Source organism: Mesocricetus auratus, unplaced genomic scaffold (genome assembly GCF_017639785.1).
Source record: "Mesocricetus auratus isolate SY011 unplaced genomic scaffold, BCM_Maur_2.0 Super-Scaffold_100003, whole genome shotgun sequence".
NCBI lineage: Eukaryota > Metazoa > Chordata > Mammalia > Rodentia > Cricetidae > Mesocricetus > Mesocricetus auratus.
The window spans coordinates 106,515,542-106,538,886 of NW_024429188.1; the positions used below are offsets into that span (position 1 = coordinate 106,515,542).

General features: G+C 41.4%; 1 protein-coding gene across 1 annotated transcript in view; it reads right to left on the reverse strand.

Annotated features, from left to right (window-relative positions):
- The window catches only part of Atp11c (ATPase phospholipid transporting 11C), a 175,621-nt gene extending 157,762 nt beyond the window's left edge, over window positions 1-17,859 (reverse strand). The window contains exon 1 of the mRNA XM_040744669.1: window positions 17,654-17,859. Coding sequence (XP_040600603.1) covers window positions 17,654-17,680 — 27 coding nt within the window. The 5' untranslated portion in view covers window positions 17,681-17,859. The remainder of the gene's footprint in view (window positions 1-17,653) is intronic.
- Between the last annotated feature and the right edge of the window lie 5,486 nt (window positions 17,860-23,345).

Sequence of the window (23,345 nt, forward strand, 5' to 3'; positions counted from 1 at the left end):
CCTCCTTCTGGTCTCCATGGACAACAATAACACACACACACGCACATACACTACCAGACATATAGACACAAGTGCACAAACACATAAATAAAATCTTGTAAAAAAGATAATACTGAGTTAAAAAGTTAGGCATTTTCTTATTTAGAGTTATTTTACTATAAAGAGTTGTTAGACTTTAAATAAGAAAAGGAAATAATGTATTATGAATGCTTGCACATAAATGTGTTTAAGCATTTTTCCATGGTATCTCAGTAGGTAGCCCAAAATAACCTCAAATTTACCATTTAGCCCAGACTAACATTAAAGTCCTCCTGCTTCGTTATGAGTGCTGGGATTATGAGTGTGCATCACCACACATGACCTAAAATTAGTTGTTTGTAAATAATGAATTAAATATAAAACTGAAATTTTCACTGGGAGTGGTGGTGTACACCTTTAATCTCAGCACTTGGGCGAATGAGAGACAGAGGGATCTCTAAGCTTGAGGCGATCTTGGTCTACAAAGTGAGTTCTAGGAAAGCAGGGACTACACAGAGAAACCCTGTCTCCCCAAATAGAACAAAACAAAACAAAAGCTGAAAGGTTCACAATAGTAGGGAGGTAGATGAGAGATGACAATAGCATTATAGGTAAATAACACTGTAATTTCTTAAGTTAGTCAGTAGACATTTAAATGTTTATTGTATGTGCTGTATTTTATCTATTCTGTATGTAACAAATATTACAGTTCTTAAAAACTTAAATTTAACTTATCTAGGGCTAAATAAATGGCTCAGTGGTTAAGAGCACTGGTTGCTCTTCAAGAGAAGCTGGATTCAATTCCCAGCATCCACATGTAGCTCTAAGAACCCTGTAACTCCAGTCCCCAGAGGATCCAACATCCTCCTCTTGCATCTGTGAGCACTGCACACATGGTACACAGGCATACATGTAGGCAAAACACCCATACACACAAATTAAAAATAAAGTTTAAAAAAATAAATGAATGTATAGGGGTAGTTTGTGAACCATTCAAAAAAAGTCCCTGGTGGTGCATACCTTTAATCCCAACACTGGGACACAGAGGCAGGTGGATCTCTGTGAGCTCGAGGCCAGCCTGGTCTACAGAGGAGTTCCAGGACAGCTTAACAGACACTTGTTAAATGCAATGAAAATTTCATAATTACTTCAAATTATTAACTCTAAACATGAATTCTAAAAATCAATTATGTCTTCCGATTTGATTACATTTGATTTTATTTTGATTACAGTGCTTCATTAGTATCTTTGAAAAGTAATACATCTAAATTTATATAAGAATATTTAATTACTTTCCTTTAAAGCTATTCTCTTGTTGTTTTTCATCAAGGTCAATAGTCTAACCTAATTTCACAAATGAAAATGACTTTTTAAAAAATAAGTTATTTCCTTTTATGTGCACTGGTGTTCTGCCTGCATGAGGGTATCGGATTCCCCTTGAGCTAAAGTTACACAGTTGTGAGCTGACATTTGGGTTCTGGGTGCTCTAAACTGCTGAGTCATTGTTCCAGCCCCAATAACTTTATAAGCAGAATGTACTTACAGAATCCATTTCATGAAGTGAGTCTTTGCTTATGGCTGCCATCCTTTCGGATGAATTAGACTATAAGAACCATAGAATCCAATCCATTACTGTTTCTCAAGTACATACATATATCAACCATCCATTCACTTCCTACTATCTACTTACACTTAACTATTTCCTAGCAGCTGCTACTCAGCTAGCCAGTCCAAGGACTGCCTCTCTCTAACCACCATTTGTAATTAACTATCCATGAAAAGAAAGATGAGTATCTTTTGGGAAATAACTACAGGAAGATACTGGTAAAGGCAGTAGTCTTGTTCTCTAGAAAGCCTGCCCAGAATATTCTAGCACCGAAACAGTCCTTTCCATTAGTATTGTCTGCCAAGCAAGTAACATAATTGGGCTGAGTTGAAAACTGAATAGACACTAACCTAGACATGGGTCTACATTTGATTTCCAATCATTCGGGTTAGTGTAAAACTGAAAAACCCATGAATAGTGCTGTATAAAACATGTCAATTGGAACACTGACACTGGAAACTGTGGGTGGCCAGCGTACCAACTGTAATCTTAGGACTTATCAGAGAATATAATTCTGGGAAAAAATTCCTACAATCCATTTTTCTATATATGTATATATCTATTGGTTTTTATTTTTCTGGAGAATCCTAATACACTATGCAGATGTATATAAGGAACTAACACTTCTAGAACACATAAAATAGGTTCTGGTACTATAGTTTTTGCTGCTGTAATAGTCTTAAGAGGTTAATAAAAGTAACCTACAGTTGAAACTACTCTATAAACCTGCAACTCACTGATAAAATCATGCATCAGCAATTCAAGGTTGTCTAAAATAATTATTTCTAAACACTGACATCTTAACAGAAAACAACACCTCAAATGGTGGGAAAATGAGGGGGGAAGAAAAAAGGAATACTGTTTGAGGATTTGGGGTATACAGCAAATGACAAGGCATGTGGCTCTGAGTCCAATCCCCAGCACCAAAACCAAAAATACTTAAATTTTCACTTATATGAACTAAGATTATTTCCATCTTATGTAACAAGGGCTTGAATAAGGCAATATTATCATTTCTGAAAATCCACCCCATTAAAATTACAATGCACTCACAAAATAGCAAAGTACAAACATTTCAATAACGCTTTTAAATTTTTAGACAATCTGCAAAATTATTTACATAAAAATTAAATCTACGCCTATAATTCCAGCACTTAGAAGGTGGAAGCAGGACGAGTTCAAGGTCATCCCTACCTATCCAGTGAGTATGAGACCAGTCTGAGCTACATGAGATCATGTCTTAAAAACTAAACACAAGAAAATTATCAACTCAACCTGCAAATGGAAAAAAGTTATATACACTCTATTTCATTATTATACTAAATACCTTAACGACAAATTGCCTGAGAAAGTCAATGTTGCAAATGTTTAAACTAGGGATTTCTTGAACTCTATTTGTGATAACTTTTGCTTGAAAAACTTTTGCCTCACCATAGATATGTAGATACACAAAAGATATAAAAATTAAGAATTTGCTAATAAGTCATAAAGGAAGAAAAAATGGGGAGCTGGCAGGTTTCACTTTACAGATCTATTGCACTTTATGCTGTTGTGTTTTTAATTGCTAATAAAACAAATATCATTTAAGCTGGTTGTGGTGGCATGAGCACGTGGAAGGTAGAAGCAGCAAGATCAGGAGTTCAAGGCCAGCCTGAGCTACATGAGATACTATCTCAAAACATAAAATAAAATAAACATACAAATGTGGTGCTAAACACCTATAATCCCAGCATTCTAGGAGCACAGGAAAGGCTATCACCACAGCCCTAAGGTCAGCTTTCTACACAATGAGTTCTCAGTCAGCTAGAGACAGAGTGACACCTTGTGTTAAAAAAAACCCAAGTTATTTGAAAAAGAATTGTGAGAGACAATTTGGCAGTTTCAAAAAAGAAAAAAAAAAACACAAACTTATATAGCATGGCCTAGAAATGACATTCCTATATACTCATGAGAGTCAGCACAAATAAAGACTTTCAAAGCAGAATTATTTATAACAGAAAAAAGTAAAAGTTAAATATCCGTTTGCTGAGGAACAGACACATAAAATGTGGTATATCCATGTGAATAAAGTACTGAGATATGATATACCTTCAGTATACTTCAGTAATAAAACACTGATAATATGCTAAAGAAAACAGTTACAACAGCATATATTGGGGTCTCACTATAGAGGCTAGGCTTGTTCAAGCTTACTAACCTCCTGCTTTATTCTCTTTAGTGCTACGATTACAAGTATGCTCATAAAACTCAGTTATATAATTTCAGTTATGGGAAATGCATAGATTTGGCAAATCTGGTAGAGAAAGGTAGACTGGGAACTAGCAGACATGGTTATGGGAAGAAAATTGGGAGTAACAGTTGGTAACCACAGGGTTCAGTTTTAAAATGGTGGTAATGTATTGGGTTGTACAAAATTGTAACAATACTAAAAACCACTTAAATGTATACACAAAAATGCTGAATTTTTATATGAATTATATCTCTATCTCAATTTTTAAAAGGAAATGACAAATACTAAGGAACAAAGAGAGCAATAGCAGCAAATCCAGAAAGCAGTGGAAAGTCACTGAAGGCCTTGAGATATTCATTTGTAAAGAATCCCTCTGGTATACAGAGGATAACTAAGAGTACAGAAATGGATGAGATCATCTATTGCAATGGTCCAGATCAATAAGAGCCTGAGTTTGAACTTGGATGGTGTTGGTAAAGGAAAAGAAATGGGCAGGTATTAACAGCACCTTCAGATATAGAAACTATTAGGATTTGTTGATAGAGTAAATGTAGAGGTTGAAAAGGAAGAAGGTGCTGAAGAGATAACGCAGTCTGTAAAGTGCTTGCCATCCAAGCACTGTAACTTCTCTTTGAATCCCAGCACCCAAATGAAAAGCCAGATTACAGAAGCACATTCTTGTATAAGAGTGCTGGGGAAGTGAAGACAGGTGGATCTCTGGAGCTCACTAACCAGCCACCCAGCCTGCTAACCTAGTATACTTGGTGAGTCCCAGGTCCCAGTGACAGACTCTGGTTCAAAAGAAGTGGATGGCTCCTAAGGAATGATATCCAATGTTCACCACTGTCCTTCACATGCATATGTACTTGCACACATGTTTACCCTACACATGCAAGTAGACACAGATATATACAGAAGAAAGAAAATGGAGTACAAAAGATGGCTACTCCATTTATTGCTAGTACCACTAGATGGGAAATAGTGCTATTTATTAAATCACAGAAAACTAAAAGAGCAACAAATATGAAAAAAGCAAATATGAATTAAGACTAGAATGCCACTTTTGAGAAAGTGTCACCAGCTAAGTGTAATAATACACTGGTCATTTTTTTTTAAAAAATCACAATTCATACTCTACTCCTAGAATGGTATAGTCCTGAATACCAATTCTACAGCCATGTTATCTAATAGATAAGAAATAGAAGTGCTAAAGAATGTGCTCTTAGCAGAGTGGTGGTGGTACACGCCTTTAATCCCAGCACTCAAGAGGCAGAAGTGGGCAGAGCTCTGTGAGTTCCAGGCCAGCATGGTCCACAGAGTGAGTTCCTGGACAACCAGACTATACAGAAAAACACTGTCTTGAAAAAAATTGCTCTTAAATACAGATCTGACTCCCAGTTTTTAAAACAAATGACCAACATAGCTAAAGAGATGGTTCAGAATTCAAGAGAACTTGTTACTTTTCTAGACAACCTGGGTTCAATTTCCAGCAGGCACATGGTAGCCCATAACTATCTGTAACCATGTAATCCAACATCCATCCTCTTTTACCATCCAAGGGCACCAGGCATACATACACATAGAGGCTAAATTGCCACGCACATAAAATAAAAATAAGTAAGTCTTTAAAATAAATGACCACAAGTACTCAAGATTATAAATCACTACCCTGGACCATTGAAGTTTCTGAAGGTATCTATCCATTACTTGAGCCACACAGCTGAAGAACCCAATCACATAATTTTATATGAAGTAGTGATTTATTCCCTCAGATTTCAATTTCATTTAAGTGCCCAATTTGCTGTTCCAAATCAGAAGAGGACATTGGATTTCAGAAACAAGTTTATGGAAAAAATGTACAGCTGTTATAGAGACCCAAAGTTGCCTGATATGTAGTTTTATCATCACCTTTTATAAACTAAATTTTATCACAGAAAACAAAGCACTGAAAAAAAAGAAAACAAAGCTGTACTCTTCCTGCTATGCTATGGACTAGATGCTATTGTCCCTTCCCTCCCAAATTTATATGTTGAAGTCCTAGCCCTCATCATGATATTATAGTGAGACTTTCGGGAGATTAATTAGGTAATATGGGTAGAACTATGAGAAATGGGATTAGTATTCTTCATTTAAAGCAAAAGCCAGTGCCTCTTTCCAAATGTCTACTTCATATGTTATTCAAGAGTACAAAGGCAAGCATGATGATGTGTGTCTGTGATCCCAACACTGAGAAGGTGAAGACAGGGGAATCAAAAGTTTGAGACCAGCCTGGGCTACATGCAGTTCCAACTCAATCAACCAACCAGTCAATTAATCAATCAGATACTAATGACTTATTGGGTTCACATGATGACTGATCTTATGTGTATATCTTCCATCTCAAGAACAGAGCCTGTATCTTATAATCCTCTATAACCCTTAATAGGGAGTATTTAAATCAAAGTGTGAGTCATATAACATTTTCAGAAAAGAAGCCTAAACTAGGCATAGTGGCACATACCTACAGTCCCAATTACTTGAGAGGCTAGAACCAGCCCGTGTGTGTGTGTGTGTGTGTGTGTGTGTGTGTGTGTATACGCGAGTGCGCGCGCACATGTGCATGTATGTGTGTATGCCTCTACATATGGACAAATGTCAGTTCTCACTTTGTATCTTAGGGTTTCTATTGCTATGAAGAGACACCATGACCACAGCAACATTTAATTGCAGTGGCTCACTTACACTTTCAGAGGTTCAGTCCATTATCATCATGGCAGGGGGCATGGTGGCATGCAGGAAGACATGGTGCTGGCTATAATTTGATCACAAAGCAACAGGAAGTAAACTGTCACACTGGGAATTATCTTGAGCATATAGGTGACCTCAAAGGCCATCTCCATGGTTGACACACTTCATCCAGCAAGACCATACCTACTCCAAGAAGACCATACCTCATAATAGTGACATTCCCTCTAGGGGCCATTTATTTTCAAACCACCACATACCACTCCCTGGCTCCCAAATGCTTGCAATCATATGGTAATTCAAAAACGCATTTAGTCTCCATAGTCTATCACAGTCTCAACAATATTTAAAAGTTCAAAGTCTCTTCTGAGATTCATATAATCTCCTAAATGTAATCCCCTCTAAAACCAAAATAAAAAAAACATATCACATACTTCCAACATAAAATGGCACAGGATATACATCAACATTCCAAAACATAGGAAAGGGAGCACGGTGAGTAAATACTAGATCAAACCAAGATGGAAAACCAGCCTGGCAGAATCCAAATTCTGCATCTCCGTATCTGACATGAAAACACTCTTCAGGTTTCCAATTCCTTTCAACCTTGTTGACTGCAACGCACTTCTTTCTCTTGGACTGGTTCCACTCCCTGTTAGCAGCTCTCCTCAGCAGGTATCCCATAGCTCTAGCATCTGCAACATCTTGGGGTCTCCAGGACAATCCAGGCTTCGAATTCACAGCTTAAGGCAATGCCCTCTCTACTAGGCCTCCATTCAGGGACACCCCTGACACACGCCTGGCCTCAGCAGCTTTCTTTATGTGAAGAGGCAATTCCACAACCTATTTCTTCTATCCTTTACTATAAAACCAGAACCATGTGGCCCAAACTGCTGGAACATGGCCCCCTTGTTCAATTACATCTTCACCAGCTTTCTATTTTTCACTTCCTACACTTGGCTGTCCTGAAACTATAGACCATGCTGACCTCTGACAGCCCAGTGCTGGGATTAAAGACTTGCACAATCAGCCGGGCTGTGGTGGTGCACACCTTTAATGCCAGCCCTCAGGAGGCAGAGGCAGGCAGATCTCTGTGAGTTCGAGGCCGGGCTGGACCCAAAGCCTCCAAAACAATACAGAGAAACCCTGTCTTGTAAAACTAAAAAACAACAAAAAAAAAAAAACTTGCACAATCATACCAAGCTCTAAGCTTTTCTTTCCTTTCCACAAATCAGAAATTTAGCTGGGTGGGACCTTGCCCTAAGGTCACCATTCCCTTTATTCCATTTCTTAATTTGTCTCCTTGAAAAGAGGATTTAGCTATATTCTACTTCCTGGTGTCCTGTTTCTCCAACTGTACATTTAGTATTTTTATTTGCTCAGTTTGCTCCTTTTTCATTACAAATCTTCATCAGAGTTAACACTAATAGCCACATGACAGAGTCTATTCTAGGCTGTTTTGAGATTTCCTGTGCCAAGGGAATTAATCCAGAACTTCACTTTAGCCTCAGGCAAACTTTTCAGACAAGGTCAAAAGCAGCCACACTATACCAAACTATCACAAGACTGGTCTCTGTACCACATACTAAAAATCCTTCTCTTCAGAAACCTCTTGAGCTAGCACCTGACAGTTCAAATCATTATCAACATCATTGTCTTCCATGCTCCTACTAGTATGGCCTGCTGCTTTCATAAACCAAGTACCAAAGTCCAAATTCCTCCAAACAAAGCCGCCATGGTTAGGCCTTTCAGAGAAATCCCTGAATCCCTGGTACCAACTTCTGTCTTAGGTAGGGTTTCTAATGCTGTGAAGAGACACCATAGCAACAGCAACTCTTATAAAAGAAAATATTTAATTGGGGCTGGCTTACAGTTTCAGAGGTTCATGGTGGGAAACATGGTGGCATGCAGGCAGATATGGTACTGGCTACAACTTGATCAGAAGACAACAGGAAGTGAACTTTCACACTGGGCAGTAGCTTGACCACATAGGAGACTTCAAAGACTGCCTCTACAGTGACACACTTCCTCCAATAAGACCACACCTACTCCAACAAGGCCATACCTTCTAACAGTGGTCATTCCCTTTGGGGGCATTCTTCTTTCAAACCACCACACCTTCTGCTTTGCTAAGTGGACTTCTGGAGACTCTTTTGTCTCTGTCTCCAATCTCCCAGTGGGGATGCACTGGGATTACATGCACTTGGACTATTGTATCTGGCTTTATGTGGGTTCTGGGAATCTGAATTCAGGTCATCAATCAAATACTTTTTTACACAGTGAGCTATTTTTCTACCTTATGCTTTCTTTAAAATAAACGGAAATGAAAAGAAGCTGAAGTAAATTGAGCTGTGTACTATACTTCAGACACCTTAATCCACATTGCCACAAAGTAGATTAATTGTGAAGCTTAAAGGACATCCCTACTGCTCTCACAACAGGTATAGCTTACATAATCTTTTCTACCCAGCTGTTATTTGTGACAGTTCCCTACTGACTTCTGCTCCCTGGCAATCTACTAGATTGCTGCAGAATTGTTACGTTTCCTTTACAACAGTAATAGCCTGAAACTTAAAACTAACCAGAAATATGTTTTTGAGGATTTCCTTGATTATCCAACTCAAAACTCATCCTGAAATAAAATAATATTATAAGTATTGCCTTAAATTTATCAGTCCGATAATTCCTTTCTCTCCCTCTCTCCCCCCATATATATGTGTATATTACAATAAAATATTTATGGGGTATCACAATAAAAATACACACACACACACACGGGGTATCACAATAAAAATACTCATCGGTGTGCTTACTATATGGAATTATATTGACTAAAATGATATTTATACACATATTGTCTATGAGCTAAGGTATGTATAGAATGATATATGAGAAAGATGCAAATGAATGTTGGGAATATAAACACATACATGAACAAGGAGAGATTTGGGCAGTTATGAAAGTCCAAACAGATATCCACGAACTTGGTGATACTCCAGAGAGGAAACCAGCAAGTGTTGACGCTAAACTGGCAGAAACATCAATACTTCCTGGCTCCCCCACTGGGTGCATCAATTTACTACAGGCAGGCTGCTCTTCTGCTGCAAGTGACAAAGAGGGAATGCTGTCAACAATATGAAAAGAAATGACTCATTATTGAGAAGCATGGTTGTGGTAGCACTGAAAAGGTATGATTTCTATTAGTTTCAGAAACAGACTCAACTCCAATGCTGACTAGCTTACTGAACTTGGAAGTAATTTTTTTTCAATATTGGTATTTCCTAACAGCCTTCAAACAGGGTTGAGATTTATTTCACAACACAACTGCAAATCCTTCATGATGTGCTATTCCTCTGCCCCATGCTCCTATTTTTGGCTATGTGAGACAGGGTATCCTGTGCCTCAGGCTATCCTAGAACTCAGTGTGTAGCTCAAGTTGCATTTTGGGCTCATTATCCCCCCATCACTGGGTTTGTAGGCATACACCACCATGCCTGACTTGTTCTGCCTTTGAACTATCCTTACATTCTTAGTACTAAATACTACGTAGGGATTATTCTGAATTTAGATAAATTACACTTACCACAATGAGTAAAATGACATAAAGCAAATGGGCATGGTGGCACTTGGGAAGCTAAAGCAGGAGGATTCAGCATTTAAGGTCAGCTCAGGCTAAATCATGAGTCTAGGTCACTCTGAGCTATAGAGACGACCCAATCTCAAAAACAAACAAAAAAGTAATACAAAGCTCTTCTAGAATTAACACTGCATCTTTGGTTTTCAAAGTAGATTTGATGTGTTAATGGCATTAGAAAATGTGTTATCAACTGTACTTAACAAAAAAGCATACAAATGTACCTACAATTTTAAAAGCTGAAGATAGCATATTAATCACAGTTTTATGAAATGCCAAGAAAAGGGAAAGGTTTAAAGGTTCTCTTTCTAATGAATAGAGAAGAATCGTTTCAGTAAAGGGCAAACTTTTCTTGACCACTTAGCGGGACACATAATTGTTATTTTTTCTCATTCAAAGTAATAGCATAGCACACTGTCCAGTGAAAAGGATATTATTCCTCTGCTATATACTTTTTTTTAAAACTTAGTCTAAAACACAGAGTCTTCTTAGTGGCTGCTTTTTCAACTGATAATTAATAACTCTGTTTATATTGCTAATTCAGTTCAAAACAACTCACAAGTACTTACTGAACATCTACAGTTTACCTGTGCTAATGTCAAATCATTGTCAAAAACAGTTTTGAGATTTCCAAGAATATATTGGTGAAGAGGATGGGACTAGGAAAGTACTGTCACATTAATACTTCAAGATAATGTGGACTAGAGGAGCCTAAGAAACAAATGATACATGCTTGAACCTGATAGACTTCTTCAACCATCTCACACTCTATTAAATACTTTGGGTATACTATCAACGATAGTCAGTATATTACAAATACAAATCAGCTTCCTAAACCAGATATTGTAAATCTAACACCATCTAAAAAGTACGTCTTTTGCAATCAATGCAGTAACTGAGGGGATGTCTGCCTACATGGATAGGGCATCCTGTGCCCTTCCCGATCTGCAGTGCTGAACACTCAGTCATCATTAATCTACAGTAGTATTAACATATGCTGTAGCTGTACTAATATGTTTGCTTTATGATTACTGCTGATCTCCACCTATAACAGGTCAGAAAACAAACCTTAAGTGAATAGGATAAACTTGTGAAGCACATCCAACCAGTGAAAGCATCCCATCTCAGTGATTTCAGACCTCTCAGAGGCTATCTTTTTAAAGCACTATAAATATACAGGAAACTCAACATCAGGAAGTGAAATGTATTTTTATTTTCCATCCTATACGTCTGCCCTCTTTGAAAGAACTGATCAACCATGGTTGATAAGCAACCAGCCTTTACTTCTTCCACTTAACAAAACAAGCTAATTCTTTGAACAGGTGTCACTATAAATCACAGCTCCTAAGTAAAGAGTATTATCTATGTGAAACATTTAAAAGCTATATTCTCAATAGTTATTCATTAAACATCTATTAAGTACCAAGTATAGTGTTTAAAGCGCCCCCAATTGTTTTCAGTCTAGGACACCCTTTCTCTATTGGGGTTTCTCCTTCATCTAGGAAAACTGAATGTATTATATATAATGGATGCCCTATGGATTAGGACTTCTTTCCCACTTGAGAAAGACTAGTCTAGAAAGTCATACAAATAAAAAGGCAATCATAATGAATGCAATATAGCTTTTAGGTAGGGGCAAGTTCAACTGTCAGATCTGGCAGATGTCAAAAATGTACAGATGTGTGTTAATAGTTATACAAATGCAAAAATACTGCAATACATATATGCAGACAGATTTCAAAATACAGCAAAATGAAATCAGTATATTTGACACTCATCAATAATAGGACAAGTTTATTAGGGAAATGAAACAGAAAAAAAAACTTATAATTACCCTTGTAATTTCACAGGAAAGCCAAAAACTTCCTTGCTTCTCGAACAAAAATCAGTTACTTGAATTATTTTGTTAACTGCCTTTATACATATTGTTTTATTAAAGTAGCATTACCCTGAACTCAAAGTAATAAATCAGCTACCTATTTCATTTTTATTTTGCATTTTTAGCCTTATTTAAAATTCTCACCCTTTGATGTCGCCTAAATTTCCCCACTCACTTTGGTAAGACATTTTCTTTATAGAACCAATACACTTTAAGTACTTCTAGAATCAATGATAGAAATTTATTTTTCTACACTACTAATAAGCTTTTATTATCAATGATCTGCACTGTCTAATATCCCTTCAACAAATTAAATTGACAGCAACCACTCAACAAAATCACCTAATTTACTTTATCAAAATACTTTATTTGAACCTTTAGCAAGAAATAATTTAATAAACTAAGAGAAATTTGTGACAGACTATCAACAACCCTTTAAGCCCACGGATTATAAAACTTTATACAAAACTATAAAATTCTTACAATCACTACAAATTTCATTAATATACAGAATGACATTAATAAATGGGACCTCCTGAAACTGAGAAGCTTCTTTAAGGCAAAGGACATAGTCAGCAAGACAAAAACGGCAGCCCACAGAATGGGAAAAGATATTCATCCATCCCACATCTGACAGAGGGCTGATTTCCAAAATATACAATGAACTCAAGAAGCAAGTCACCAAAACACCAAATAATCCAAATAAAAAGTGGGGTACAGAATTAAATAGAGAATTCTCAATAAGGGAATCTAAAATGGCTGATAGACACTTAAGAAAGTGCTAATCATCCTTAGCCATCAGGGAAATGCAAATCAAAACAACTCTGAGATACCATCTTACTCCTGTCAGAATGGCTAAAATTGAAAACACCAATGAAAGTTTATGCTGGAGAGGATATGGAGAAAGGGGAACACTCCTCCATTGCTGGTGGGAGTGCCAACTCATACAGCCACTTTGGAAATCAGTATGGAGATTCCTCAGGAAAATGGGAATCAGCCTACCACAAGACCCAGCAATGCCACTCTTAGGCATATACCCAAAAGATGCCCATTCATACAACAAGGATGTCTGTTCCACTATGTTCATAGCAGCACTATTTGTAATAGCCAGAACTTGGAAGCAACCTAGATGCCCCTCAACTGAAGAGTGGATAGAGAAAATGTGGTACATTTACACAATGGAGTACTACTCAGCATAAAAAACAATGGAATCTTGAAATAAGCAGGAAAATGGATGGAACTAGAAGAAACCATCCTGAGTGAAGCAACCCAGTCACAAAAAGACAAACATGGTATGTACTCACTCATATATGGATTTTAGACATAGAGCAGAAGATTACCAGCCTACAATACACACCACCACAGAAGCTAGGCAACAAGGAGGACCCTAAGAGCGACATATATGGTCCCCAGGAGAAGGGGAAAGGGACAAGATCTCCTGAGCTAATTGGGAGCATGGGGGAGGGGAGAGGGAGTTAGGAGAAAGAGAAGGGGAGAAGAAAAGAGAAGAGGAGGACATGAGGGAGCAGGAAGATTGCATCAAAAGAACAGAGGAGAGCAAGAAAAGAGATATCATAATAGAGGGAGCCATTATAGGTTTAAAGAGAAATCTGGAACTAGGGAAATGTCCAGAGATCTACAAGGTTGAACCCAACTAACAATCTAAGCAATAGTGGAGAGGCTACCTTAAATGCCTTTCCCCAATAATGAGATGGATGACTACCTTATTCGCCATCCTAGAGTTTTCATCCAGGAGCTGATGGATACAGATGCACATACCTACAGCTAAACACTGAGCTGAACTCCTGGAATCCAGTTGCAGAGAGGGAGGAGTAATGAGCAAAGGGGTCAAGATCAGGCTGGAGAAACCCACAGAAACAGCTGACCTGTACAAGGGGGAGCTCATGGACCCCAGACTGATATCTGGGAAACCAGCACAGGACCCACCCACACCCCCTGAACGTGGGTGTCAGTTGGGAGGTCTGGGCAATTTATAGGGCCTCTGGCACTGGATCAGTATTTATCGATAGTGTACAAATGAACTTTGGGAGCCCATTCCACACAGAGGGATACTCTCTTGGCCTAGAGTTTCTAGGCCCTGCTCCAAATGATATGACAGACTTTGAAGATCCCCCATGGAAGGCCTCACCCTCCCTGGGGAGCAGAAAAGGTATAGGGTAGGAGGTTGAGGGGAGGACTCAGATTTACATGCAAAACAAGCTTGCTTCTAATTTAAATAAAAAAGGAAAAAAAGACAGAATGACTTTGAAGTCCAAAGTCCATCCTAATTTCAACTAGTCCAGACTTCCAACTAAATATACCTTTGTAGCAAATTAATCAAACAGGCAAAGCTATTACTACATATTTGTTATTTTTACAGAGATGGTGACTAAGAACAAGTAGTGTTCTTAAGACACTTCCACAGGTCTAACTCCCAAAATGTTGCACACTAAATCCACTAATCTCCTTCCACTTCATACTGTCTAACTGTCAAAACCTGGGCATAATAATGCTAGTCTATAATCCAAGAAAGCTAAGGCCGTGGATGGAGAGAATTCAAAGCCAGCCCAGACTATGGAGCAACACTAACTGCAAAAAGCAGTAAGAAGCTAGATGTGGCACATGCTTTTGATCCTAATACTCCAAAGGCAGAGGCTGGTGGACCTCTGTGAGTTCAAGGCTAGCTTAGGCTACACAGAGTCCCAGGATAGCAACAGCTGTTGTTCCTGAACATCAAAGAAACAAGCAAAAACCCACTAACAGCTGTCAAAGGGAAAGTGATACTAGCAATTGTAGAAAACCCCTGCAATCCCAGGTGGAAGCAAGGATCAGGAATTCAAGGTCATTGAGTCTAAGGCTATGTGCACTATGTGAACATAGACCCAGTCGCAAAATTTTTTTAAAGTTGTAATTTATCAGAAATGACAATTATTACTGGCAAAGATGTAACGCCATGGCCCTGTCTTTTAAAAGAATAATTAATCACTATTTCTTTCAGCTCAAAAAGAGAAGATCTTGGGAAAGAAATGACATTTTAAAAATGACTCACAAACACAACTGAGCTATATGAAGACGAGGAGATTCCTAAGTGATTTGTGCCTCCCATAACAGGTTTAAGATACAAAGAAAGCCTTTTTTTAACATATAGTCCTCTACTGTTCAATGACCAACAACTATAACCAACACTACTACAATTATACAGCATTCAAAGTCAACTTCAGATGCACATGACTGCCAAAAAAAGCATAATTGATTTTGAAAGAATTCACAGTCATATATCTAAAATATTTAAACCATTGTAAGAGTAACACTGAATTTGTACTACATCTACTGGGCCGTGTAAGCTCCAGTTAAGTCTTTAATTTACTGATGTAGTGATTTAAAGGTGTGTACTACTAAAAGAATATGCTCCATGTAGATGACAATGGTGATTTACTAATGAAAGGGATTTAAAATTTGTTCAGTCCACCCCCAAATTTAAAGCCACTTTTAGCAGTGAGAATTTGAAAATGTTTGATGGTATATTCAGTGCAATGATTTGCAGTTTATTTCCTTGCTCTAGGCCTAGGGCTCAGACAGAACTCCTAAGAACCTTCCAGCTAATAACACTGGAACAAATTCCCGGGACTTAACTATAGTCAGGGTTGTGCAGTAAAATGCAAGCAGCTGGACACCTTGGTTGAAACAATGAGGTCAAAGCTCCCTTTTGTGTTAGCAAAAGTGAGTCTCTGCAGAAATCTTGGGAGAAATGCTTAGTACCAGCAGGCTGGCACCTTAACAACTGCTGCAAATTCTACTGCATACCCTAGCTTTGTGGGCCAGGACTGCTTAATTTTTACAGAGGCGATGCAGATCACTCTCAGCAAAGGAAAACTGCTTTTGGATCAACACTGTGTGTTTTATCTCAAATGCCCAAAGCCTTAAAAAATGGGGATGGGATGTCAGCATCTTAATTCTGTGCTAATGAATTTAACATGACTCGGAGAACAGTTATTTTGTAGCATATGAGTGCCATGTGAAAAGATTACCCTTCTTCCTAGCATTACAATTAGCTTTCTTATCACCTTTCCCTTTTTATAACCCCAAAACAACACTTCCAAATCACGAGAACCTATGTGAAACAGAACTAGGAGTTACAATGCTCTTTTACAGTCTCAGGCTAAATGTGAGAACAAATTTTAGTCACTTGCTTCAGCAAAGCATCCAGGACAATCCATTTCCCATGGACTTTTGCGATCCTTGATATGAACAACCTTTGCTGCTAAGTGCCACAGGTACTAATCACCTCCACCTTCGTTTTCATGTTTCTGAGTGACATAAACATTTAGCAGAACCTCAACAGATTATATTATCCTGATGATATCCTAAAAGGGAACTATGTGATTATTAAGCAGGGGACGTTTGTGAAAGTTTCAAATGTAGAAAAAAAATAAGGGCAAATTCATCAGACCTACGAAAAATATCTCACTTAACTAGAAATGACTCCACAAACGGTATCAAAATGTCAAATTTTTAAGTCTATCCCAAGGGTGACGGTGGGAAGGGAAGGGGGGAGCACTCAGCATTTCCCCCCCTTAACTACAGAAAAAAAATGAGGATGAACGCTCTGTTTCATATCCCGGGCAGAAATGAAATCCTATTCCCGCCGCCTCCTGTGGAAATTAGGGAAGTTGCCACAAACGGCGGCGTGTAAGTAAACTGCTGTACTTTCTCCGTTCTGAATGTACCCTCGGGGTAAACAGGTTAATTCAAAAAGTCAGTAGCAGCCAGAAATCGCCCCTCAGCCCCCCCCCCGCGCAGGCCCAACTCCCCACAGAAATACAACTGCCCTTTCGGGGGTGGGGGGCTAGGGAGAGGTGGCAGGAGGGGCTGAGCTGCAGGTGAGTGTAAAGCGAGGCGGATCCAGGCTCTGCAACGCTGGCGCAGCCTCCTGGCCATCGCTGCTGGCCCCAGCCCACCGTGCCAGCGGCTCGGGCTTTTTATCTTGCCCTCAAGGTGAGCTTGGAGGCTGAGTCCCCAAAGTTTGCCCGGTCTCCGCTCAGCAGCCGCCGAGGCTGGGGCGAGGCTGAGTCGTGCTGTAGCCTCGGGCTGTCCTAGCCCCCTGCCTCTTCTGTGGGGCCACAGTGACAGATCTAGCTTTACCTCCATGTGCTCATGGCAGGGGAAACAAAAGAAAGCTTCCTCCCTGATAATCAAACGCCATCTTCCACTAATTGGGAAACTGAGGGATCCCCGGGGAGCGCCCCCCCTTCCACACACACACACACACACACACACACACACACACACACACACACACACACCCCGAGTTCCCCGCGTCTGCCGCTCCAAGACGATTAGCAGTCCAGAGGCAGAGTTCCTCCCGGAGGCAGGGGTGGGACAGCAGGGAGCCCCACCTGTCTCCCCACCCAGGCCCCACGAGGCAGCATGCTTCCGTTCCGAAGGGAAAGGAGGGAGGGTGGGCGTCCCCCTCGCCCCCCTCCCACAGCGACCAGGAAGGAGCCAAGGGGCCAGGGAGGCGGGCTAGCCCGGTCCGCCTGGAGCCGCAGCGAGTGTACTCACCAGACGATTCAGGGTCCGGCGGAACATCGCGGCCGGGGCTGCGGGCTGCCAAGCTGGGCTCGGCCGGGCTGTGTGGGAAGGCGCCGTCCACGAAACACACTGCGGCGTGGGCCCGCGGCGCACAGCGGACAGCTCGCTCGCTCGCTCGCTCTCTCTCGCTCACTCGCGCTCGCTCGCTCGGCTGCCCCGCCGCCAGTCCGCCGCCCGCCCTCCTCGCCTCTGCTCGCCCCCGCCCTCCCGCCCGCCCGCGCTCGCTCGCCGCCCCGCCTTCCCCGCCGCCCGCCCGGCCCGGGGGCGGCGACCCCGTCGCTCCCCTTATCTGGCCCCAGCAGCGCCCGGCGCTCCCGCCGCAGCCCGCCTAGAAGCGAGCCCGGCGGCGAGCGGGGGACGGAGGGATGGCTGGCGGCCGGCCGGGCGGGCGAGCGCTAGGCTGTCGGGGCGCGTGGGGGGCGCTCCAGTCTCCCCGGGAGCGCCTCACACTCGTGCTGCCTCTCGGACCCCCCTCCGCCCGACTCCCCACTAGCTGCAGCGGGCGCCCCCGCTCGCCTCGCCTCACGCTGCTCCCGGGTGTCTGTGACGAGCCACACACGTCCTCACCCCGGCCCCCCAACTCGTCCGCTTGGCTGGCCCCGCGCTTTCGCTCAGCACTTGAGGCTGACGACAGCCTTGCTACGGCCCAGCTTGATGCCGCCGCCGCCCCCGCTTCCTGGCCGGCAGTGGCCGCTCTGGGAGGAAGCACTCGGGACTAACGGGAGACTGAGGGGACCGTGGCGCGGGCGGCGGGAGTAGTTACCCAGGCCGCCCCCTCCCGGGCTACAAACGTGACAGGCGCCCCTCTCGGTTCCCACCTACACCGTCTTCCCCGTCTCGCATTTTGGGTTTGCCCCCTTGGTCCTGGCTTTCCTCCGGGCAGCTACCCCACCTAAGCCTTCTTACTTCCACTTTCTCGGGGAGGTTGTAAAGTCGGGCTTTGTGTCGTTGCTGCTGCGCAGCAGGGCGGGATTTCCCTGCCAGCCTCTCCTCGAGCACCCGCCCTTCTCGATGGTGCCAATGCACCCTGGGAGTTGTAGTCCAACGATTCTCTCAGCCTGTTACTGCGGGCTGGGAGCTCCCCCACATGCCCGTCTAGGGTTTGCTCACAGTTTTGCTTCTAGAAGGCAGCTGCGGAGACCAAAGGGCTGAACCCTGGGCACATTCTTAGCTGTGGGAAATGTAATGAGGAAGACAAATAACATAAAGCTCCCGATGCTGAAAACCTTACCCAGAACTCGACATTTACTCAGTTAGCACGCCCTCAATTTGCTAACTTAAAACTGCAATGTACGAAAGTGTAAAACCTAAAAATGAAAGCTTGGTCAAGAATCCCCTTGAGCCTGAATAACTCTCCAGCTCCCACCCCTTTTTCCACCGCCCTCTGAGGCGGGGCCCTAGGCTGTGAGCTGAGAACTTTCTAGTTCTTCTATAAACACTTTAAAGAAGTGGGTAAAGGATGTTCTGTAGAGAGAGGCAAGTTTTCCCGCCAGCCTAAAGGCTTCGACTCATCTACGCAGCTGACCTAGCATGAAGTCCTGGAGGACTTTTATTGTGAGGCTAGGGTACTTCCCATTTTACCCCCTGAAGGTTACTGGGTGTTTTCTTTCTAGAAGCTGGACAGTGATGTATTAAAAGAACTCCTCAGCAGGCTAGCCACATTGAAGTCACAAGGTACAAACACATGAAAACTAAATGTTAGAATGTAATGGTTTCTAGTGCCAAAGGACTCAGAGGAAAGGATAATGTCTTTAAAAAGGATCCGGAAAGCATTCCTGAAAACCATGAAATTTTCATTGGGCCAAGCCTATAAACAGAGCTGCTAGAGATTAAGCTAGGCCTTGGAATGTGGGAAGGTTTTGGAAGAGCCCAGAGAACAAAGTCCTGGGTAGAGAGGGAGAGGTCAGTTGGAAAGCAGGGAGCAACCTAAGAAAAAACACAGCCACTCTGTCAAGGCAGGAACCAGGACACATGTAGGTGGAACATTACAGATGAAAGCTAAAACCCCAAAGCATCCTTAGAAATAAGCTATGAAATTTGACCTTGTTTCTGTGATCAAGGAGAAGCCCAACCACCATAAACTACAAATGTGGAAGGTTTAAATAAGTTCCTAAATGGTCCTACCTGCCTAGAGATAAAGTCAACCATTTCTACGTATCCTAGACTATGACTCCTGTTTCCCCACACTTAATCTAAACACACCTATAACCCCTAATGAAATAGAAGCAGTCATCAAAAGTCTCCCAAACAAAAAAAGCCCAGGCCCAGATGGCTTTAGTGCAGAATTCTACCAGAAATTCAAAGAAGAGCTAACTCCAATACTCCTCAAAGTATTCCATACAATAGAAGCAGGAGGCTCACTGCCAAACTCTTTCTACGAGGCTACAATTACCTTGATACCCAAGCCACACAAAGACACAACTAAGAAAGAGAACTATAGACCAATTTCCCTCATGAACATGGATGCAAAAATACTCAATAAAATACTCGCAAACCGGATTCAAGAACACGTCAGAAAAATCATCCACCATGATCAAGTAGGCTTCATCCCAGGAATGCAGGGATGGTTCAACATTAGAAAATCTACCAATGTAATCCACCATATTAACAATCTGCGAAAGAAAAACCACATGATCATCTCACTAGATGCTGAAAAAGCCTTTGACAAAATCCAGCACCCCTTCATGATAAAGGTCCTAGAGAGATCAGGGATAACAGGAACGTACCTGAATATAATAAAAGCAATATACAGTAAACCAACAGCTAACATCAAACTAAATGGAGAGAAACTCAAAGCAATTCCTCTAAAATCAGGAACAAGACAAGGCTGTCCACTCTCTCCATATCTCTTCAATATTGTACTTGAAGTTCTAGCTACAGCAATAAGACAACAAAAGGAGATAAAGGGGATACAAATAGGAAAAGAAGAAGTCAAACTTTCACTATTTGCAGATGATATGATAGTTTACATAAGTGACCCAAAAAACTCAGCAAGGCTACTCCTAGAGCTGATAAACACCTTTAGCAATGTGGCAGGATACAAGGTAAACTCAAAAAAATCAGTGGCCTATTATATACAGATGATGAAGTGACTGAGAAAGAAATCAGAGAAACATCACCCTTTACAATAGCCAAAAACAGCATCAAATATCTGGGGATAGTGTTAACCAAGGAAGTGAAAGACCTGTATATCAAGAACTTTGTGTCTTTAAAGAAAGAAATCAAAGAAGATACCAGAAAATGGAAAGATCTCCCATGCTCTTGGATTGGTAGGATCAACATAATAAAAATGGCAATCTTGCCAAAAGCAGTCTACAGATTCAATGCAATCCCTATCAAAATTCCATCACAATTCTTCAAGGACCTGGAAAGAACATTAATCAACTTTATATGGAAAAACAAAAGGCCCAGGATAGCCAAAAACAACCCTATACAATAAAGCAACTTCAGGAGGCATCACCATACCTGACTTCAAGCTCTATTATAGAGCTATAGTCCTGAAAACAGCTTGGTATTGGCACAAAAATAGACAGGTAGACCAATGGAACCGAATCGAAAGCCCTAATTTTAACACACACACCTATGAACACTTGATTTTTGACAAAGAAGCTAAAACTGTACAATGGAAAAAAGAAAGCATCTTCAACAAATGGTGCTGGCATAACTGGGTACTGGTATGCAGAAGACTGCAGATAGATCCATGTTTATCGCCTTGTACAAAGCTTAAGTCCAAATGGATCAAAGATCTCAACATAAATCCAGCCACACTGAACTTTTAGAAGAGAAAGTGGGAGATACTCTTCAACGAGTTGGTACAGGAGACCACTTCCTAAACATAACACCAGTGGCACAGGCACTGAGATCGACAATTAACAAATGGGACCTTCTGAAACTAAAAAGCTTCTGTAAGGCAAAGGACACAGTCAAAAAGATGAAAATGCAGGGCACAGAATGGGAAAAGATATTCACTAACCCTACATCTGACAGAGGGCTAATCTCCAAAATTTACAAAGAACTCAAGAAACAAGTCTCCAAAACACCAAAGGATCCACTTGAAAGGTGGGGTACAGAACTAAATAGAGAATTCACAATAGAGGAGGCTAAAATGGCCAAGAGACACTTAAGAAAGTGCTCAACATCCTTAGCCATCAGGGAAATGCAAATCAAAACAACTCTGAGATACCATCTTACTCCTGTCAGAATGGCTAAAATCAAAAACACCGAAGACAATTTATGCTGGAGAGGATGTGGAGAGAGGGGAACACTCCTCCACTGCTGGTGGGAGTGCCGACTCATACAGCCTCTTTGGAAATCAGTATGGAGATTCCTCAGGAAAATGGGAATTAATCTACCACTAGACCCAGCAATTCCACTCTTAGGCATATATCCAAATGAGGCAAATTCATACAACAAGGGCATCTGCTCCACTATGTTCATAGCAGCATTATTTGTAATAGCCAGAACCTGGAAGCAACCTAGATGCCCCTCAACTGAAGAGTGGATAGAGAAAATGTGGTACATTTACACAATGGAGTATTACTCAGCAGAAAAAAAAACAATGGAATCTTGAAATTCGCAGGTAAATGGATAGCACTGGAAGAAACCATCCTGAGTGAGGTAACCCAGTCGCAAAAAGACAAACATGGTATGTACTCACTCATATATGAATTTTAGACATGGATCAGGATAGTGCCAGTCTGCACTTCCACAGATAGAGAGTCTGGGAAACAGGAAAGAACCTAAAAATATGCATATATGCATAGTACCCAAGAGAAGAGGATTGAGACAAGATCCTCTGAATGGATAGGGAACACGGCGAGGGGTGGGGGGGAGTGGGAGCTGGGAAGAAGAGAGGGGGTGAAGAGGAAGAGAGTTGATCATGGGGGAACAGGAAGTTGAGTGGGTGGGGGTGAAATAGGGGGAAGAGGGAATCATAGGATAGAAGGCAGATCAGGCACCAGAGTGACCTCGAGTGATCTAAAGGGATAACACCAATTGGCAAGCTAAGCAATAGTGGAGAGACCATCTCGAATGCCCATTCCTGATAATGAACTTGATGTCTATAACCATCTGGGAGCCTTCATCCTGTGACTGATGGAAGCAGAGGCAAACACACAATTAATCACTGAACTGAACCCAAGGAACCCAGTGACAGAGAAAGAGGAGTGATGAGCAAATTGGCAAAGAATGGGCTGGCAAAACCAGCAGAGACAGCTGATCCGAACAGGGGAGAGCTCTTGGACCCCAGACAGACAGTGGGGAGGCCAGCATGGGACTGATCTTGACCCCCCAAATGTGAGTGTCAGCGAGAAGGCCTGGGCAACCTATGGGGCCCTGAGCTGAGGATCAGTGTGTATCTCTGATATACAAACTGTCTTCGTGTGCCTATAGCACAAAGAGAGATGCTCTCTCAGCCTGGACTCTTAGGGGAGTGCCTGGACCCTACCCAGAGTAAAATGACAGACTCTAGATATCCCCTATGTGGAAGGATTTGGCAATAGGGTGGGAGGGGGAAGGGGAGTGCGGGAGGAGGGTAGGGAGAGGGAACTGGGATTGACATGTAAAACAAGCTATTTAAAATCAAAATAAAAAATGATAAAAAAAGAAGGAAGTTAGTGGAATCTTCCAAATCACAGAATATACATATCCTATTTATACAACA